The following is a 15,717-nucleotide window of genomic DNA, read 5'->3' as shown; positions in this document are numbered from 1 at the left end:
ACTAATCAAAAATAAAATTGATTATTATAATAATAACTAATACTTATCTAACTCCTGTAGGGGTAATGAGGCTTAATTAATTTGCTTGGATGAAATGTGCCATACAGGTACAAAGTATTGTTATTTAATATGCAGTGGTCCTGATTTGGTACCTTAATTCTAAATTTCATGATGTTCTGCTTATCTGAACTCGAAACCATCATATTGCATTAGCACAGTTTCATCAATATAATTCTTACATGATTGTTAAATGATCCAGGGGCCACTTTCTTGAACTGCATATTCTCCTCTACCTCCAGCAGAGCTGTTCAGCAAGTGTAACTTTATTCAGTAATTATAAGTTTATAAAAAGTGAAAACCCCACCAGCTATCCCTTGAGTTATTATTTTAGTAACGTATTTGATTAGTATCTTTCTCTCTGCCTCCGTTTTTAATATGTTCCTTGTCAAATGTATTCTTTTTTATTCAGTATTCTCCCTTGCTCAATCTCTTTGCTTTTGGGTTTGCTTGGCCAAAAAAAAAACAACAACCCCCAAATCCAAAAAAATCCCATAACTTTTATTTTATTCAGTGACCTTTTTCCAATATGCAGCTTCTTGGGTTTTTTTTTCCTTTCTTGCTTGCTTCCTTTTTAAAATTTAACCTTGTGTCTTTTTGTTCCTCCTTCCTCTCAGTTTGCTGCGGGCAACTGCTAAAGGAAGCTGTTGCAGACAAGACAAAACTTGGAGAACTCATTAAGCCTTATTTTGACAGTGGATGGCCAGGTAGGGCATGTTGTTGTCTTACTGCACTGTAGTTACAAGTTCGTGGGAGAAAATAATCTGTGGGAGAAATTCATACAGCCACTGGTTGAAATATGAAGTTACTTCATTGATGCAGTTTAGTTATTCCAGATTTACACTGGAGTATAACTGAGATCAGAATTTTCAGCTGGTAAATCTCTTCAGGGTACCTGAGACTGAGTACCTATGTGAGTGAAGCCCAGCCTCTTTACTTCCAGATCCCATCTTTGAATTCTAATTGTGTCCCTGAATTAAAATTAGGAGTCTGGTGGGTTTTTTTGTCATTGGTAGTTTGTAAAACACAACAACCTTTTGATTTTCATTTGAAGCATGCTCTGATGGAGATTGTCTGCCTGGTTTGACACAAGTATTTTAACTTATGAGAAATGCTACTGTAAGATTTGTCCCAGAGGATTTTTTGGTGAGGGGGCACCATAAGAACTTAGCAGTTTTGCTTTTGGAAGGCTGACGACTGATTATATTGAGAAAAATGGTAAAGCTTGTAAGCTTCTCAGGGTAGTAGCCTAGTCTTATTCGGACGTTAATTGCCTTGCACATTATATATAGGGCCATAACTGTGAAAGGCAATTAATAGCCGAATAAGGGTAGGCTGCTGCCCTGAGAAGCTTACAGTCTTTAACATTTATTCTTACAGATATGAGAAAGACCCCACAATTCCAAAGAGTAAGTTGTATATCAATGTGGTGAAGGAATGCTTGTATTTTGGCAAGTATAAGAGCCTAGATAGTATAGGAACCGCCAGTCCTTTTTCTGGCACCATGCCAAATAGTTACCAGAGGAACAAGTATTACAGGGAAATAGTCTAGCTGAAGATGGAGAAATCTCAGTTAAGCTTCAGTATTAATGGAGTTTTGAACAAACCCCCTCTGAGTGCAGGGAAATCTGCATTGTCTTTTATTTTCGGCAAGGAAAGCCATTTGGTGAATTGGAAAGCCCAGCAAGTCCCCTCTTTCATACAGTAGCTTAATTCTGAGATTGAATTACATAGATCCGAAACGTGAGCCTATAAAATTAACTGATGTTCCCCAGATACCATGTCAGGAGACTCAGTACTTTTTGAAGCATTTCAAAAAGGCCTCTGGCAGCCTGCAGCTTTGGGTGTTCTATCCTCTGTCAATTTGTCAAACCACATGATAATAGTTTTTAACACTTAACTTCAGCTCCACTGAATGGGTCATGTTCATTGCTGGTGCAATAACTCCATCTGGTTCAAGATATGTAATACAGTGTGACAGTCACCATCTTGGCTGACATCAGAGATTGAACCAGGGACTTCCAAAGCATGACAGTATGAGCTTTTACAACTTGAGCTGAGGAGGGTAGGTTGTATAAATGGGGTCTGCAACAGACTCATATCCTCAGTCAATCCAGCAGTGAGGGGGACACGCAAAGGACACTGACCAGTTGGGTTACAATAACTTTCACACGCCTATCACCACCACCACTTCCCCGCCCCTTTGGCTTGTAGCTGCCATTTTTAAGAGAAGATTCTATACAGATCGAGTGTTAAGGTATTTTCTATACTAAACTTGGTGGTCCTATAACTCAAGGGTAGGAGACCTATGTGGGTTATTAGTTAAAAAAAATAAATCACAGATAAGACATTTATGTATGGGATTAACTTTATGCATGCAAGCAGTCCCATTGAACTCAGTGGGATGTGTGAAGATACTTGCATGCCTAAGTAGTTGCAGGATCAGGGCCCATGTATCTTTCACAGTTTATAATACTTGTAGAGACTCTTATGCATACTCCATTTTCACTTTCTCCTCAGCCCACTAAACTGAAGAACAAGTGTTGTAAAGACATGCCTCTCTTCAATTATAGCTGTGTTGGGAACCTGGGTGAATTATATCCTTATAGGATAAGTCCTTTAAGAGCTTTACCATGAATGCTTCATGTGTATTTTACAAACTTCTCCTTAACCATTAAGGTTTCTTTAATGAAGATGTTGGGAGCATTCCCAATATGTTAAAATAATTGGAAGGATATTAATATCCTAGCCAGTCCAAAAAATATGTCCTTCCTTAGTCCAAGTGATCTGCTTTCACTTCAGCAAAGTGAAATTAGAATTATAACTTCCCCAGAAAATTAGGAATTATTTCAAATTAATATGAACATATTTTTATTGTAACATGCAAGAATGCAGCCGTCCAATTCTTATTGATGTTAATGGGAGCCATAATGATTCCTTTTTTCAGAGTAGCAGCCGTGTTAGTCTGTATCTGCAAAAAGAACAGGAGTACTTGTGGCACCTTAAAGACTAACAAATTTATTTTAGCATGAGCTTTCGTGAGCTGCAGCTCACTTCTTCGGATGCATAGAATGGAACACACAGACAGGAGATATTTATACATACAGAGAACATGAAAAGGTGGAAGTATGCATACCAACAGGAAGAGTCTAATCAATTGAGATGAGCTATCATCAGCAGGAGGAAAAAAAACTTTTTGAAGTGATAATAAAGATGGCCCATAGAAGGTGTGAGGAGAACTTAACATAGGGAAATAGATTCCCTATGTTAAAAATTTTTCCCACTGTTTTTGCTTATATATACTGTTTGTTTGTTTTTGTTTTTGTTGGTGGGACATACTACAGAATTAAGTACTGAATAACAATAAATATTATATAGCAGTACCAGGAATAATAAGTTCTGTCATTTCACTAATCCTCCTCTCCCAGGGATAACAAAGAATGAATTTACATTAGTAAACACTAACAAGAATTCATTAGTGCCCTCACAAAGGCCTTGAGAAAATGAAAGAGCATAGCATACTGAGGAGGGAAGATGGCAAAGAATTCCATTTAGAATGGTGCAAAAATGCAACCAGGTTAAAACAGGAGAGAAACACACATAATACTTGACCGAATTTGGTCTCGAGGTCATATGTCAACTGCTTACTTAATTGTCCAGCAACTGGCAGTGTTTAAAATGTGAAAGGCAATTAAACTTTTCATGGCATCCCTAGACCTCTGAGCCAACAAACCTCACAAGGTACAGACAAAGGGGCCCTATTCCTCCTTCCAAGCAAGGACTCATAAATGACATCAGCCACTATGGGGGAACCAAAGATAGCCCCCGTGAAACCTAACCTCCAAGTTATTATCTCTCAGAATCACAATAGTCTTAACATCATGCAGGGCCGCCCAGAGGATTCCAGGGGCCCGGTGTCTTCAGCGGCGGGGGGCCCTTCCGTTCCGGGACCCGCTGCCAAAGTGCCCCGAAGACCTGCGGCGGGAGCTCCCCGCCGCCGAATTACCGCCGAAGTGGGACCCGCCGCCGAAGCGCAGCCCGGTCTTCGGCGGTAATTCGGCGGCGGGGGGGGTCCCCGCCGCGGGTCTTGGGACACTTTGGCGGCGGGTCCCGGAACAGAAGGGGCCCCCCGCCGCCGAAGACCGGGCTGCGCTGCGGCGGCGGCGGCGGCGGGTCCCGCTTCCCCGCCCCAGCCCCAGCCTCTTACCCGAGCGCGTCTCCGGCGGGGCCTGAGCTCCGTCCCGCTCAGAGCCGCGTGGTGAGGGGGCGGGGCTGTGAGCTCCACGCCGAGCGGAGGCAGCTGCCCCGCCCCCTCCCCACGCCGCTCTGAGCGGGGCGGGGCTCAGGCCCCGTTGGAGCTCCCAGCCCCGCCCCCTCACCACGCGGCTCGGATCGGGGCGGGGCTCAGGGGCCCCCGCGGAGACACGGCGCTTGATGCGCTGAGGCTCCAGGAGAGGGGCGGAGGCAGGAGCCTCCGCTCTTCTCTTGGGGGCCCCTGCGGAGCCCGGGGCCCGGGGCAAATTGCCCCCTTTCCCCACCCCTCTGGGCGGCCCTGACATCATGTGACTTCTCTGAAACTCTCATATAAAGCCAAGTTTTGAGACTGGCCTGAACCCAGCCACTCTTTTTGTGTGCACAAGTAATTGCACACATAATTAATGTCATTTAGACATTGAAGTACCAGATTGTGCCAGTAAATGAGACATTTCAATGTCTGACATTAACTGTACCCACAATATTGTACTTTCAAATTATGGGCATGGAACTGGAGGTCAGCTTTTAAAAATCTGACCCCAACACACAAACGCTGCAGCAATGTATGACAGTTTGGCACATGCCAATAAATTAACAACTAGCCCAGCCACAGAGCATAAAAATGTAATGAAAATGCTTAAGGAAGCCAGTAACAAGCAGTAGTATTAAGATCTAAATTTAATAGTTTTATCACAGAGTCTAGAAGTGGAATAGCCCTGTTAAAGCATTATTCCTCCTGCTGCCTGTTCAAGATTGTTCTAGTATAGTACAATCCTTCAGTACTCTGTCCAACAGAGCTTCCACCACTTCCCTTGGGAAACTGTTTCATAGTCTAAACTTTACAAAGGCCGTAAGTAGCATTATCCGTATTTTACATATGGGGAACCAGAGATGCAGGGAGATGATGTGACTTGCCCAAGGTCACTCTGCAGTCCAGTGGCAAAGCTGGGAATAGTGCAAACTCTGGAACTTTAAGTGTGTCCATCGCAGCCACACTGAGGCGTTACAGTGCTGCACGTTGGTGCACACTGCTGTTCACAGTCTGAACTGAGGGGCAGTGTAGACATCACTGTGGGGCTGTTTATGTTATGGCAGCCTGTCCCTGGCTGCCTATGGACAGCAACACTGCCTAGAATCTTCACAGTTGTAGGCGCTGTAGCTCCATTCTTAACACCCCCCTCCAGGCCCACCCTGGCAAACCCTTTATGTCAGACCTTGCGAAAAGTCCTCAGAAGACAGCCGGTGGCTGTCTTCTTCACTTCCTGTGCCAGAGGAATTCTTTCACAAACAGTCAGGCCTTTGTGAGCCCCTTTGCATTGCTCCAGCCGTTTTACTGATGTAAAGGAGTCAGAGTGGGGGTGAGACACTCTATGAATTACGTGGTAAATTTGAGCCCTAAATCATATAGTTATGTGCTACCAGAAGAATCTTGACACTCTCCTTTCCAGCAATATAGTGGGTTCATACCAGTTCTTAAATTCTGGTAGATAAGCACAGTTTCTCTGTTAGCTTTTAAAGATTCAAAAACAATCAGAATTATTCTTGGTATTGCCGGGGGATGTTTTCCCTGTGATTGTCCTTTCAATATATTACACGTACTACAAGAGGACCCCAATCATATATTCAAACAATGCTGTTATTCAAGCCACTAGCAAACTCTCTACATTTCTATTCTGTGCATTTGCTTACAGTCACACTCTCCTGAAGTTCCTAACTCCTTGCTTTATCAGCCTCATCCAGGTTGTTCATGGTGATTTATTTGGCTTAATGAAGGCAGCATAAATATCCTTGAGTCCATGAATTTTTAATTTCCCAGGACACTTATCCTACACTTTGTGCCCATTGGATAATTTAAAAATGTATTTTCACTCAAAAGTTCAGCATCCAAATTCTTTCTGGCTGTCATGTCCATAGAGTCATCCTTTGGATAACCAGTCTGAAATTCACTGAGTGTTCCTCAGGGGTTCTTTGATCTTGTGTTTTCACCAAGTGTTAAACATGAATTATTGCTAAATTTAGTCTTGACTATTTGTGAAAAGTGACAGTATTAGAGTTTGATTCCAGTTAGTCTAATTCTCCATTCCCTCTTTTAGTTGACTGTGTTACTGGATATTAGTGGTACGGTAATGCTGACCATTCTCACTCTTTGCATGGATATCTTTGGAGGACACATTTTTTGAGCCAGATTTGCTTGCTCTATGCATTGACTCATGCCAGAAAGACCACAGCCAACAACAACAGCACAAGGCCCACATTAATCCAATCTATTTGATTCCCTCCAAAATATTATGGAGAGGCTGTTCTGCAGACCACCTCTCTCCTACATCCTTTTGAGACGTAGTCAAGGAATCTACATGCATAGGGACCATTCATATACACTCTTGACCTTTATGAACAGCTACCACTTCCTTCCTGGATTATTATTAGTAGTAGTAGGGCTAGATTGCACATGAAGCAGATCTCTGCCACAATACAGGTGCACAGTGATGCTGCTTTTGCAGCATATACGTTCACCATTTTTCAGACGCCTGTCAGAATATGATTCTTTGGGAGGACATTAAAAACTGCAAAAAGTGTATCCGATTTTTCAGTTGAAATCCTTGCTGTTTGGTATGTGAGGAGTGTGTTTTTATTAACAAAAATAGAAGCAATAATTTCCTGGGATGTGAGGTCATTATGAGAACACCAGGGTTAATCTTCAGATGAGAAGGAATTCATGTGTCATTCTTTACCTTTCAAACATTTGCATGTATTTATCAGAGAGATGGGATGGAAGAATCACGGCTAATTCATATACCTGTTTGGAATACTGCAGTAAGCCAAGCCCAGAAAAATTAAACCGAACCATGGAAAGCAAGCACCAAAATGTGAAAAACTCGATGCTGCTTTTCAGCTGGGAAAAGTGCTGTTAGTTTGGATAATGGCTTTTCCACCAAAAGGGAAGATTCAGATAGTAAAGATAGCTAATTCGTGGAAGATAGAAAACATCCTACTGTTTGCAGTCTGTTAGAGTCAATCACAAACAATCTGTGTTGCTTTTCCCCCCCATACCTTTTCTATTTATAAAATAGTAATATCTGAAGCTGTCCCCAATAGCATTCTCCATGTGGGGGAATAAAATATGGGATTCCCTAATTTCTGAAATTACTAATACAAAGTATTGCTATACAAATGTAGCTTTTTTTTTTAATCGGCATGATTTTAAAGGGGTGCTTGTGGTGCAGTCTGTTAAAGTTGGGGTCCCCTGGCGATGGTGATCACAGCCTCCCTGAAGCACTTCATTTCTTTTGACAGTAAATTAATATTCTCATCACTAAGTGTGAGCTAAAGATTTGACAATAGAACAGCTTTCTCTTTTGTTAAAAACTTGCAAAGAGCTTGAGAGTTGAAAGGAGAAGTAAATCTTGATATCTGAGGAGGTAAGCTTAGTGTTATTTCTTGTTTTTAACAGTGTTGTACTGGCAAGCTGCAAGCTGTCTGAACATTGGAGAGAGACCCTTTGGGAGCTCCATTGGTTTTCAGCAAGTCTTTGCATGCAGTGTGTTTGTACTAGCTGAAGACAGCGCATGGCTCTCTAAATAATTTACAAGTTGATTAATAGACTCACATGGGTATAATTAGAAGAGGGAGAGACAGCAGCTACAGTAACGGGTACAGTGCTTGGGGGAACTAGAGACTTTATTTTTTTTAAAGAAACTTTCTAGGGTGCTGGGCGTTTGAAGATAAGTTGGGAAGAGCTCAGTGCCTCTTCTCTTTTGAAGTGGAAATAGGACAGTTTGAATCCGTCGAGTTTAATTTTTCACAAGCTTTAGGGGCCCTGCAGTGCAACTCCCTTTTTATTATTGAAAAAAACTCTCCACTTTTCTTTCATTTTTCACACACACACACGCACATACACATACAGTCCAAGCAGTCACTAATAAATAGATTGATTTCCTATTTTATTAAAGTTCTATTTATACCCAGGCTGTACATTCATCCGGACCTTCTGTACACACATCTATATCACAAACAGACAGTATAAAGTTATAGAGATATTTATTAACACACCACACTTTAATTTATACATTTTTAAGAACCCTTCACCTCTGCTTGACAATGCTTTTGAAGTAGCTCCGTTTTTCAAGTCAAACTTTTGACTTTTCCACTGGGACTGCTACAAAGATTTCTTTATGGAAAATAGGTAGGAGCCTTTTTTTCCACTAGTAGAAAATTGGTGGTCAGAAGAACAAAATAACATTTTAAAATATAGATATTTTCCTTTTTAAATGCTAATGTTTCAATAAAAGAGGAGAGGTTATAGACTAGTGAGCTGTACATCAACATATGTGGGCTATAAGTTGTCCCTCTGCTTGTCTGAGTTTTGCTGTTATTTTTTTTCCTTATGTGTTTGAATTGTCACAGTGATGAGAAATTAGTGTCCACTTTTCTTTTAATTTAATATCTTGGAATCTATTGGCTCTATTTCTGCTCAGCACAGACCAGCTAAAATTGACAAATACTGTTACCAAACATTCAGATCAGAAATGGGCCATGGTGAGAATCACTCGGCAAAGAAATAAAAATCCGAAAGATCATCCTGTTAAAATGAAGATCCCATATTGGAACCCAGAACAGAGGAAATAGATACTAGTGAGGGTATTTTCCAATGCAGTTGTGCTCATTAATTAGTTAATGGGCCTGCTCTGATTGATGTAAATGAAAGTTTTGTCATTGGCTTCAGTGAAAGTACAATCATGGCCTCAGGTTCTGATCCTCAACCCTTATTTAAAATTATTATTTGTATTTTGGTAGCATCTATTAATGGTCCTTACTTAGATGAAAAGTGCTATTCAAATTAATGGAACTATTCACATAAATAAGGGGTGCAGGACAGGACGCATGTTACAAGGTGATGAGTGTCTACAACTCCCATTGATATCAGTGGGCCCAATCTGCAATGTGCTGAGTGCTCTAAATCTTGACTGACATCAGTAGGAACTGAAGGTGCTGAGTACTTCATAGGATGGAGTCCTGTGTTCATAAAGAGCTTTGAAGAGGCAAAATGCTATGTGTTAATCATGTAAAATGTATTTAACTCCTTCTTGTTTACAAGAATTCTTGAGAAGCTGACAAATATCTTCTTTCCCTTCCCACTATTCTCCATCCTGCCCAGCTGACTAAACCAGTGGCTCATGAGCACTAGACTGCTAACTTGGTTTCTTTTCTGTTTTTGTTTTTAATACCAAATTGTATTTTCTGGGTGGGGTTACGTAATCACATCAATTTATAAGCCACCTATGAAGGGGAAAGCATATCACATTTTGGCAGCCATCATTTTTATTCTGCAAATATTAAAAATTAAAATCTGTGGGCATGTTTCATTAGGAGCCATGTATATAGAACCAGGCCTTAATGTGAAACTGAAAAGCGTTTGTTTTTTTTTAAAAGAGGTTTAAAAAACATAGTTAGCTCTTACATAATGCTGTATATTTTCACAGGATTGTATTAACATGAACAAGCCGTTCTGTTCTCCAAGTGACCGTAAAAATGGCCCGGTGGGGTTCCAGATTTATTGCATTAATGACCCCTTATCAAGCTTGTTCAGTTTAGAAGTCAAAAGATAGTTTTTGCAAGTGCTGGCCTAGGTTCTTTCCTTCCTGCACATCATCATCAGCAGGAAAGATTCTGCAGGCCAAATTCTTCCTTCAGTCACAAACCCTATGATCTTCACTAAGACTGCCCAGGTGTAAATGGGGAAGAATTTGTGTCTTTCCTTGGAACTGGAAAAATTCAAATAATATTTTAAAGAGAAACAGTAGTTTTTTATGTACCAGCCCTTGAGTTTGGATTTCTCTGTTTCTCCTGCGATAGCTAAGGATATCACTAATAGTTACATCAGTATAGGGAGCTGTCTTTCTTAGTTCTTTAAGCATGAAGAATATCATAACATGTAATGGGGCAAACAGACTCCTGAAACTCATGCTTGGCAGCTGAGAAAAAGAATGGTCAACTCCTTTTGTTGAAAATATATATCTTGTAATTTTTAATTCTACACATGATTTTAAGATCTTAAATGTCTTTTACAAATATTTTCACTTCAACTCTAATATAGCTGCTTTCTATTTAAAAAAAAACAACAAAAATTAAAGCCCAAAGTTATATCATATTATCTCTGTAAAACCTTAGGAATCAAAAAGCTCCACATTTGTCCCAAGAGGTAAAAAGGTGAGACTGTAGAATGGAAATATTTAGATTATTATATTTTATTTTATTACATACAAATAATTATTCTAATTCTGATGACAAGTCCTACATCAGCATAGCTAGGGATAGTGAATATGAGCATACAGTAAGAGTATTTCTTGGTTTTTTTATTTTGTTTAAGTTGCACAGTGCTTTGAAAATGCTACATGAAATACTGGTTATTATTTATTACATTTTATCTTAACCAGATTAAAAGTGGTTTCAGAATGAATAAATAGAAATGCTTCTAAGATCCCCTGGGTCAAGTAGCTAAATCTCTGCACTTAAAGGAGGCTAACAGAGCTACTGAGAAGTATCTCTGACAGTTCCTGTAAATTAGCTGAAATTGTATGCTGTTGATAGGCATATAATACTGTGGGACGCTATTGTCGGTTGTGGGTGTGGACAAATAAGAGTCTGTTCTATGGCAAGTCGTGTTTTCTTGTTCCAGCCTTCACCTGATGAGATTCTGCAGAAATGCATGATTGAAACTTCCACGCAGGGTCGTCTCCATTTCATAATTTAACTTGCCTTTTCCCATACCTTGTCTAGAGTGATTAGCCTGTGTTGCAGTAATCTCATTTTACCAGCAGGTGGCAGTAAACAACAAACAACAGCATCGAAAAAATCCTTGCCTAATTTGATCGCTGTTCTGTTTATTACTATCATAGGCATCTACAGTAGTCATGATTTCTGGTAATATCAGTGAGAAGCTTATGAAAGCACCAATTGAGGGGGCTCAAAACTATAAATGCAGCTTTAGTGTTAAGGAAATAATGGTTGTTTCGCTATCACCATACTGTGTGTTAGCTGCCACTTGAAAAGTCCAAAACTTAGTTTCCAATGGAAAGCCTAATTTATATAACCCTCCTTGCAATATATTGTGGCCTTTATACTGAATGTAGCTTTGGGAGTCATCTTCAAAGCGTCTTGAGTTTTCTAGAGAGTCATATCTGAGTCCATGCACATACCCCAGGAGTCGAGGCAGGCTATATATGAGCTGCTGAATTAATAAATTCACATTCAAAGGAACAGAAGACTAGATGACTGCTGTTCACTGATGTCTGATGCGCTGTGCCCCCTGCGAGGGCAGGGAACTGAACATGTGTTACTCACCCATGTGTTCCTGCTCAGTGCTCCAGGAGAAGGTGAAAACTCCCCAATACTGGTGTGGGGAGGAAATTCCTTCTATGATCAACTCTGTGCATGTGAACAAAAATCATTCCTTGCTATTCCTTTTTGTACTGAGTTACCATTGGAATCCTGAAGAATTATATTTATTTGTATATATTTCATTAGGTTTTTGGGAGGAGGGATAGCTCAGTGGTTTGAGCATTGGCCTGCTAAACTCAGGATTGTGAGTTCAGTCTTTGAAAGAGCCATATAGGGAACTGAGGTAAAAATCTGACTGGGGATTGGCCCTGCTTTGAGCAGCGGGTTGGACTAGATGACCTCCTGAGGTCCCTTCCAACCCTGATATTCAATGAGGTGAAACACAATGCATAATATATGGTGAGAAAATCCTTCTATCATCACAAATCTGATGCATTGGCTAGGCTGAATGAAGGTATTGGCCAGCCTACACCACAGTAAATAAACCACTGTTTAAATCTCTCTTTAGCACATTTAAAAAAACCCAAATGAATATGAACTCTAACAACCCTGAGGTCAGTGAGAAAACTGAAGGCTTCCCACAAAGAACCAAATAAAATTATCCAGTGTGGGTAATCTGATGCTCTTGGAACAATACAATATTCACATCTCACACTTTGCTAAATTTACAGTTGACAGGACAATCCAAGGAAGTAGCCCTTGGCAGTGGTTTATACTCAGGGCAAGATGTTAACTGTCAAACATTGAGATCAGGCCTCAGGCATCTGAATTAACAGTGGAAGACTTTAGACCTAACTGAAAAATCTCTGTCTAAGGAAATGATAAAGGCTATATGGACAGTATTATCAAAGGGACTTTAAACTTTCTGCTGCTGCACAAAACTGACAGGACACATTCCTGCAAACGTATTTGTACTGTACTTGGAATCAAGGAGTTATAGGTTTGGAGAAGTGAGTCAGTATCTTTCAACATTGTGTTTTAAAGGAAAAGATATTGGGGAGGTATCATTTGAAATATGAGGTGTTCAGCTTGGAACATGTGAATTTTACCAGTTCTACAGAAGTATCCTTTGTGGATCCAGAGTCTTGGCTTATGTGCACCCTCTAATGCAGTGGTTCTCAACATATGTGGCCCACAATGTGTTACCTGGGCCGCAGGTTGAGAACCACAGTGTCCCCCTCACCTCATAGACCTCTATGCCCAGGACCTCCCACCCTGAGACCCCTCCACAGAGTGGGGCCAGGAGTGGAACCATGGGTGGCAGGCACCCCAGATCCCACTGTGCAGGGCTGGCTGACAGCCCTGACTCCGGATCCTGTCGTGCCAGGCAGCCCAACAGCTTCTAGCACACCGCTAGTTGAGTTGAGTTGAGAACCACTGCTCTAGTGTTTCACTCTGGAGCTGATTGGCAAGGTGATTTAATAAAGTTTACTGTATCTCTGAAGAAGCACTTGAACTTGCATGCATGGAGGGGTGTAATATATTGCAGCCTCCCAAGTAATATATTTCCTTCCTTCCTGATGTGCATGAGAAATGCTTGATTGCACTGTTCCTCTGTGGGTCTTCATGAGAGAAACCTTCCACCACAACATCACTTACACAGCCTTTACTGAGCCTCGGCATCTCTGCCCTTAATGTACCACTTCTTTTTTGCTATCATAGAATCATAGCATATCAGGGTTGGAAGGGACCTCAGGAGGTATCTAGTCCAACCCCCTGATAGATTTTTGCCCCAGATCCCTAAATGGCCCCCTCAAAGATTGAACTCACAACCCTGGGTTTAGCAGGCCAATGCTCAAACCACTGAGCTATCCCTCCCCACTTTTACCTTTAGCAGCCAATAAAGATAAAATTTTGTTAACTGATCCGCACTTCTGTTCTCTTTTTTTGTGTGAAGGGAGCAAGCTTATAGGCCACATTCCCATGAGTTTCACCCATGGGGACTTTGTGGTAAAGTTTGCAGTCCTTTGGGATGAATGGCAGGCTCATGACTTCCCTTGTATACCATCAACTTGTCCTGCTGTTTTGTCTACTTTACAGCAGACTGCTGCAAGTGTATGTGGTGACATGCATTAAACGTTCTATGTTGTCTTCTGATCATGAGTGTCTGCGTTGTACTCTAATGTCTGAAAACTAGGACTCATGAAAAGTGCTGATTGACTATCCTAGAGACTGAAGTTCTCTTGTTATTCACAGAACAGTTACAATACAAAGAGCAGCAGTTCACACTTTACCCACACCGCCCTGCCAACGTGCCTCATCCTTCAATTGATTGGATCACCTCTTAGGTCAAGAGGCTGATTCAGTCTTCATGTCTAATTCAAGGAGTTCAGCTGTATGACACAGGTCATGTGTCCACTGTGTCAATGACTGTGAGATAATGGAGACATGCAAAGTTTTCTGGCATGAAGCATTGATACTGATTTGGCAGGAATGCACTGTAAAGCGAAGAGCATACTTCCTTAGCTAAACATCACAGTATAATGCAGATAATGCAATGTATGGTTCCGAGATAAGGGACTCCCATTGGTACTTATCATACATATCACCATATTCATAGCTTCCAAGGCCAGAAGGGACCACTGTGATCATCTAGTGTGACCTCCTGTGTAACACAGGCCATAGAACTTCCTCTAAATAATTCCTAGAGCAGATCATTTAGAAAAAAAAATCCAATCTTGATTTTAAAATGGCCGGTGATGGAGAATCCACCATGACCCGTAGTAAGTTGTTTCAATGGTTAATTATCTCTCTCTCAAAAATGTATGCTTTATTTCCAGTCTGAGTTCGTCTAGCTTCAACTTCCAGCAATTGCTGGAGAACTTCTACATATGCTTTGTTGGAAGATATTATGGATATTCCTCTATTCTTTCTTCAGGACCAGTATAAATTCTTGATCTTTGCACTTCTGTGTGGGGCCAGCCCAGCTCTGCCATGTATACAGATTATGGAGCACCCTTGGTTCCTTGTCCACAGCTACTTACCCCATCCCAATGTAGAGACATCATTGTGGTTCTGCTGCCTTGCTGATTCTGTGCTAGTGGCTGAACTTCATCTCTGTGTCTTGATCTCACTAGCTAATGGAGATATGTTTGCACGATACTTAATAGGGACATCCTTCTTGGCTAACAATCTCCACAAGTGGAAATCTCTAAAAGTCTCTTATATTTGGACTTCTGTAAAGATAAGAAACCTCTCTAGAGCCTCATTTGCCCAACTCTCAGAGACAGAGTTGGAAACTCACACAAGTTTAGGTTGTGGAAAAAAAAAAGATTATTCAAAGCTCATGTGCTTCATAATCCCCCTAAAGCATGTAGATTGACTGCCTCATCAGAACGGCTCTAAATTCTACTTTGCTAGCAAGCACTCTTGGTCATACGCTTGAGGCCAGCGGATCCAAGGCTAGTTATCTAGAGACTGTGTATCACTCCAATTACAGGTTAGTAATTTCCCTCGCAATCACCAGAGAGTTCCACATGAGTGAAAAGGAATTCCATACCCCACAGTTCTTCATTATCTACTACTCTGTTTGTACCACAGGGAAGTAAGAATAATATGGATTTCTTTTTCTTTCTTTCTTTCTTTTTTTTTTGGTCTGCTACGGATATTACAGTTTTAAAGCAGCTGCTTTAACTGTGACTATTTCTGTTCAAGGGTGGCTGATGTACTTTGTAATGCCATTGAACAGCCTACAAGCTATCTTCTCCTATTGTATAAAAGTGATAATTATGTTTTCTAATCAGGAGTAGAGCCTGCTCTCTGACTTGTTTATGTTTCATTTCTCACCATCAAACTTAGAGACACAAGAAAACACGTAAACATATATACCGGTGTGTGTTTATGTACACATGTACTGTACTGAATATATAAAGTGATTCCTGGCTATCCATTTGTGTTGCTGTTATCTAGTGACACGGCATTGAAATTAGCAGTGTTTCACGATATACTTGATATATTCTTCATCACTGCAGATATGTCTAGTACATTGCACAAAAGTCACACCATTAACTGATGGATTGTTGGTTCACCCTACAGTAGAATTTTCCCTTTTTATCTTATGGCTGCTAC

At 40.8% G+C, this 15,717-nt stretch overlaps 1 protein-coding gene across 10 annotated transcripts in view; it reads left to right on the top strand.

Annotated features, from left to right (window-relative positions):
* Window positions 1-15,717, top strand: part of AK8 (adenylate kinase 8) — a 103,447-nt gene that overhangs the window by 43,354 nt on the left and 44,376 nt on the right. For all 10 annotated transcript variants that reach the window (XM_044992460.1, XM_044992457.1, XM_044992459.1 and 7 more), the window contains one exon: window positions 675-764. In XM_044992460.1, the coding sequence (XP_044848395.1) occupies window positions 675-764 (90 nt within the window). The remainder of the gene's footprint in view (window positions 1-674; window positions 765-15,717) is intronic.

This window comes from Mauremys mutica, chromosome 18 (genome assembly GCF_020497125.1).
Source record: "Mauremys mutica isolate MM-2020 ecotype Southern chromosome 18, ASM2049712v1, whole genome shotgun sequence".
Classification (NCBI taxonomy): domain Eukaryota; kingdom Metazoa; phylum Chordata; order Testudines; family Geoemydidae; genus Mauremys; species Mauremys mutica.
Note: the sequence above shows the minus strand (reverse complement) of the source record. Positions and strands in the feature narration are given on the sequence as shown.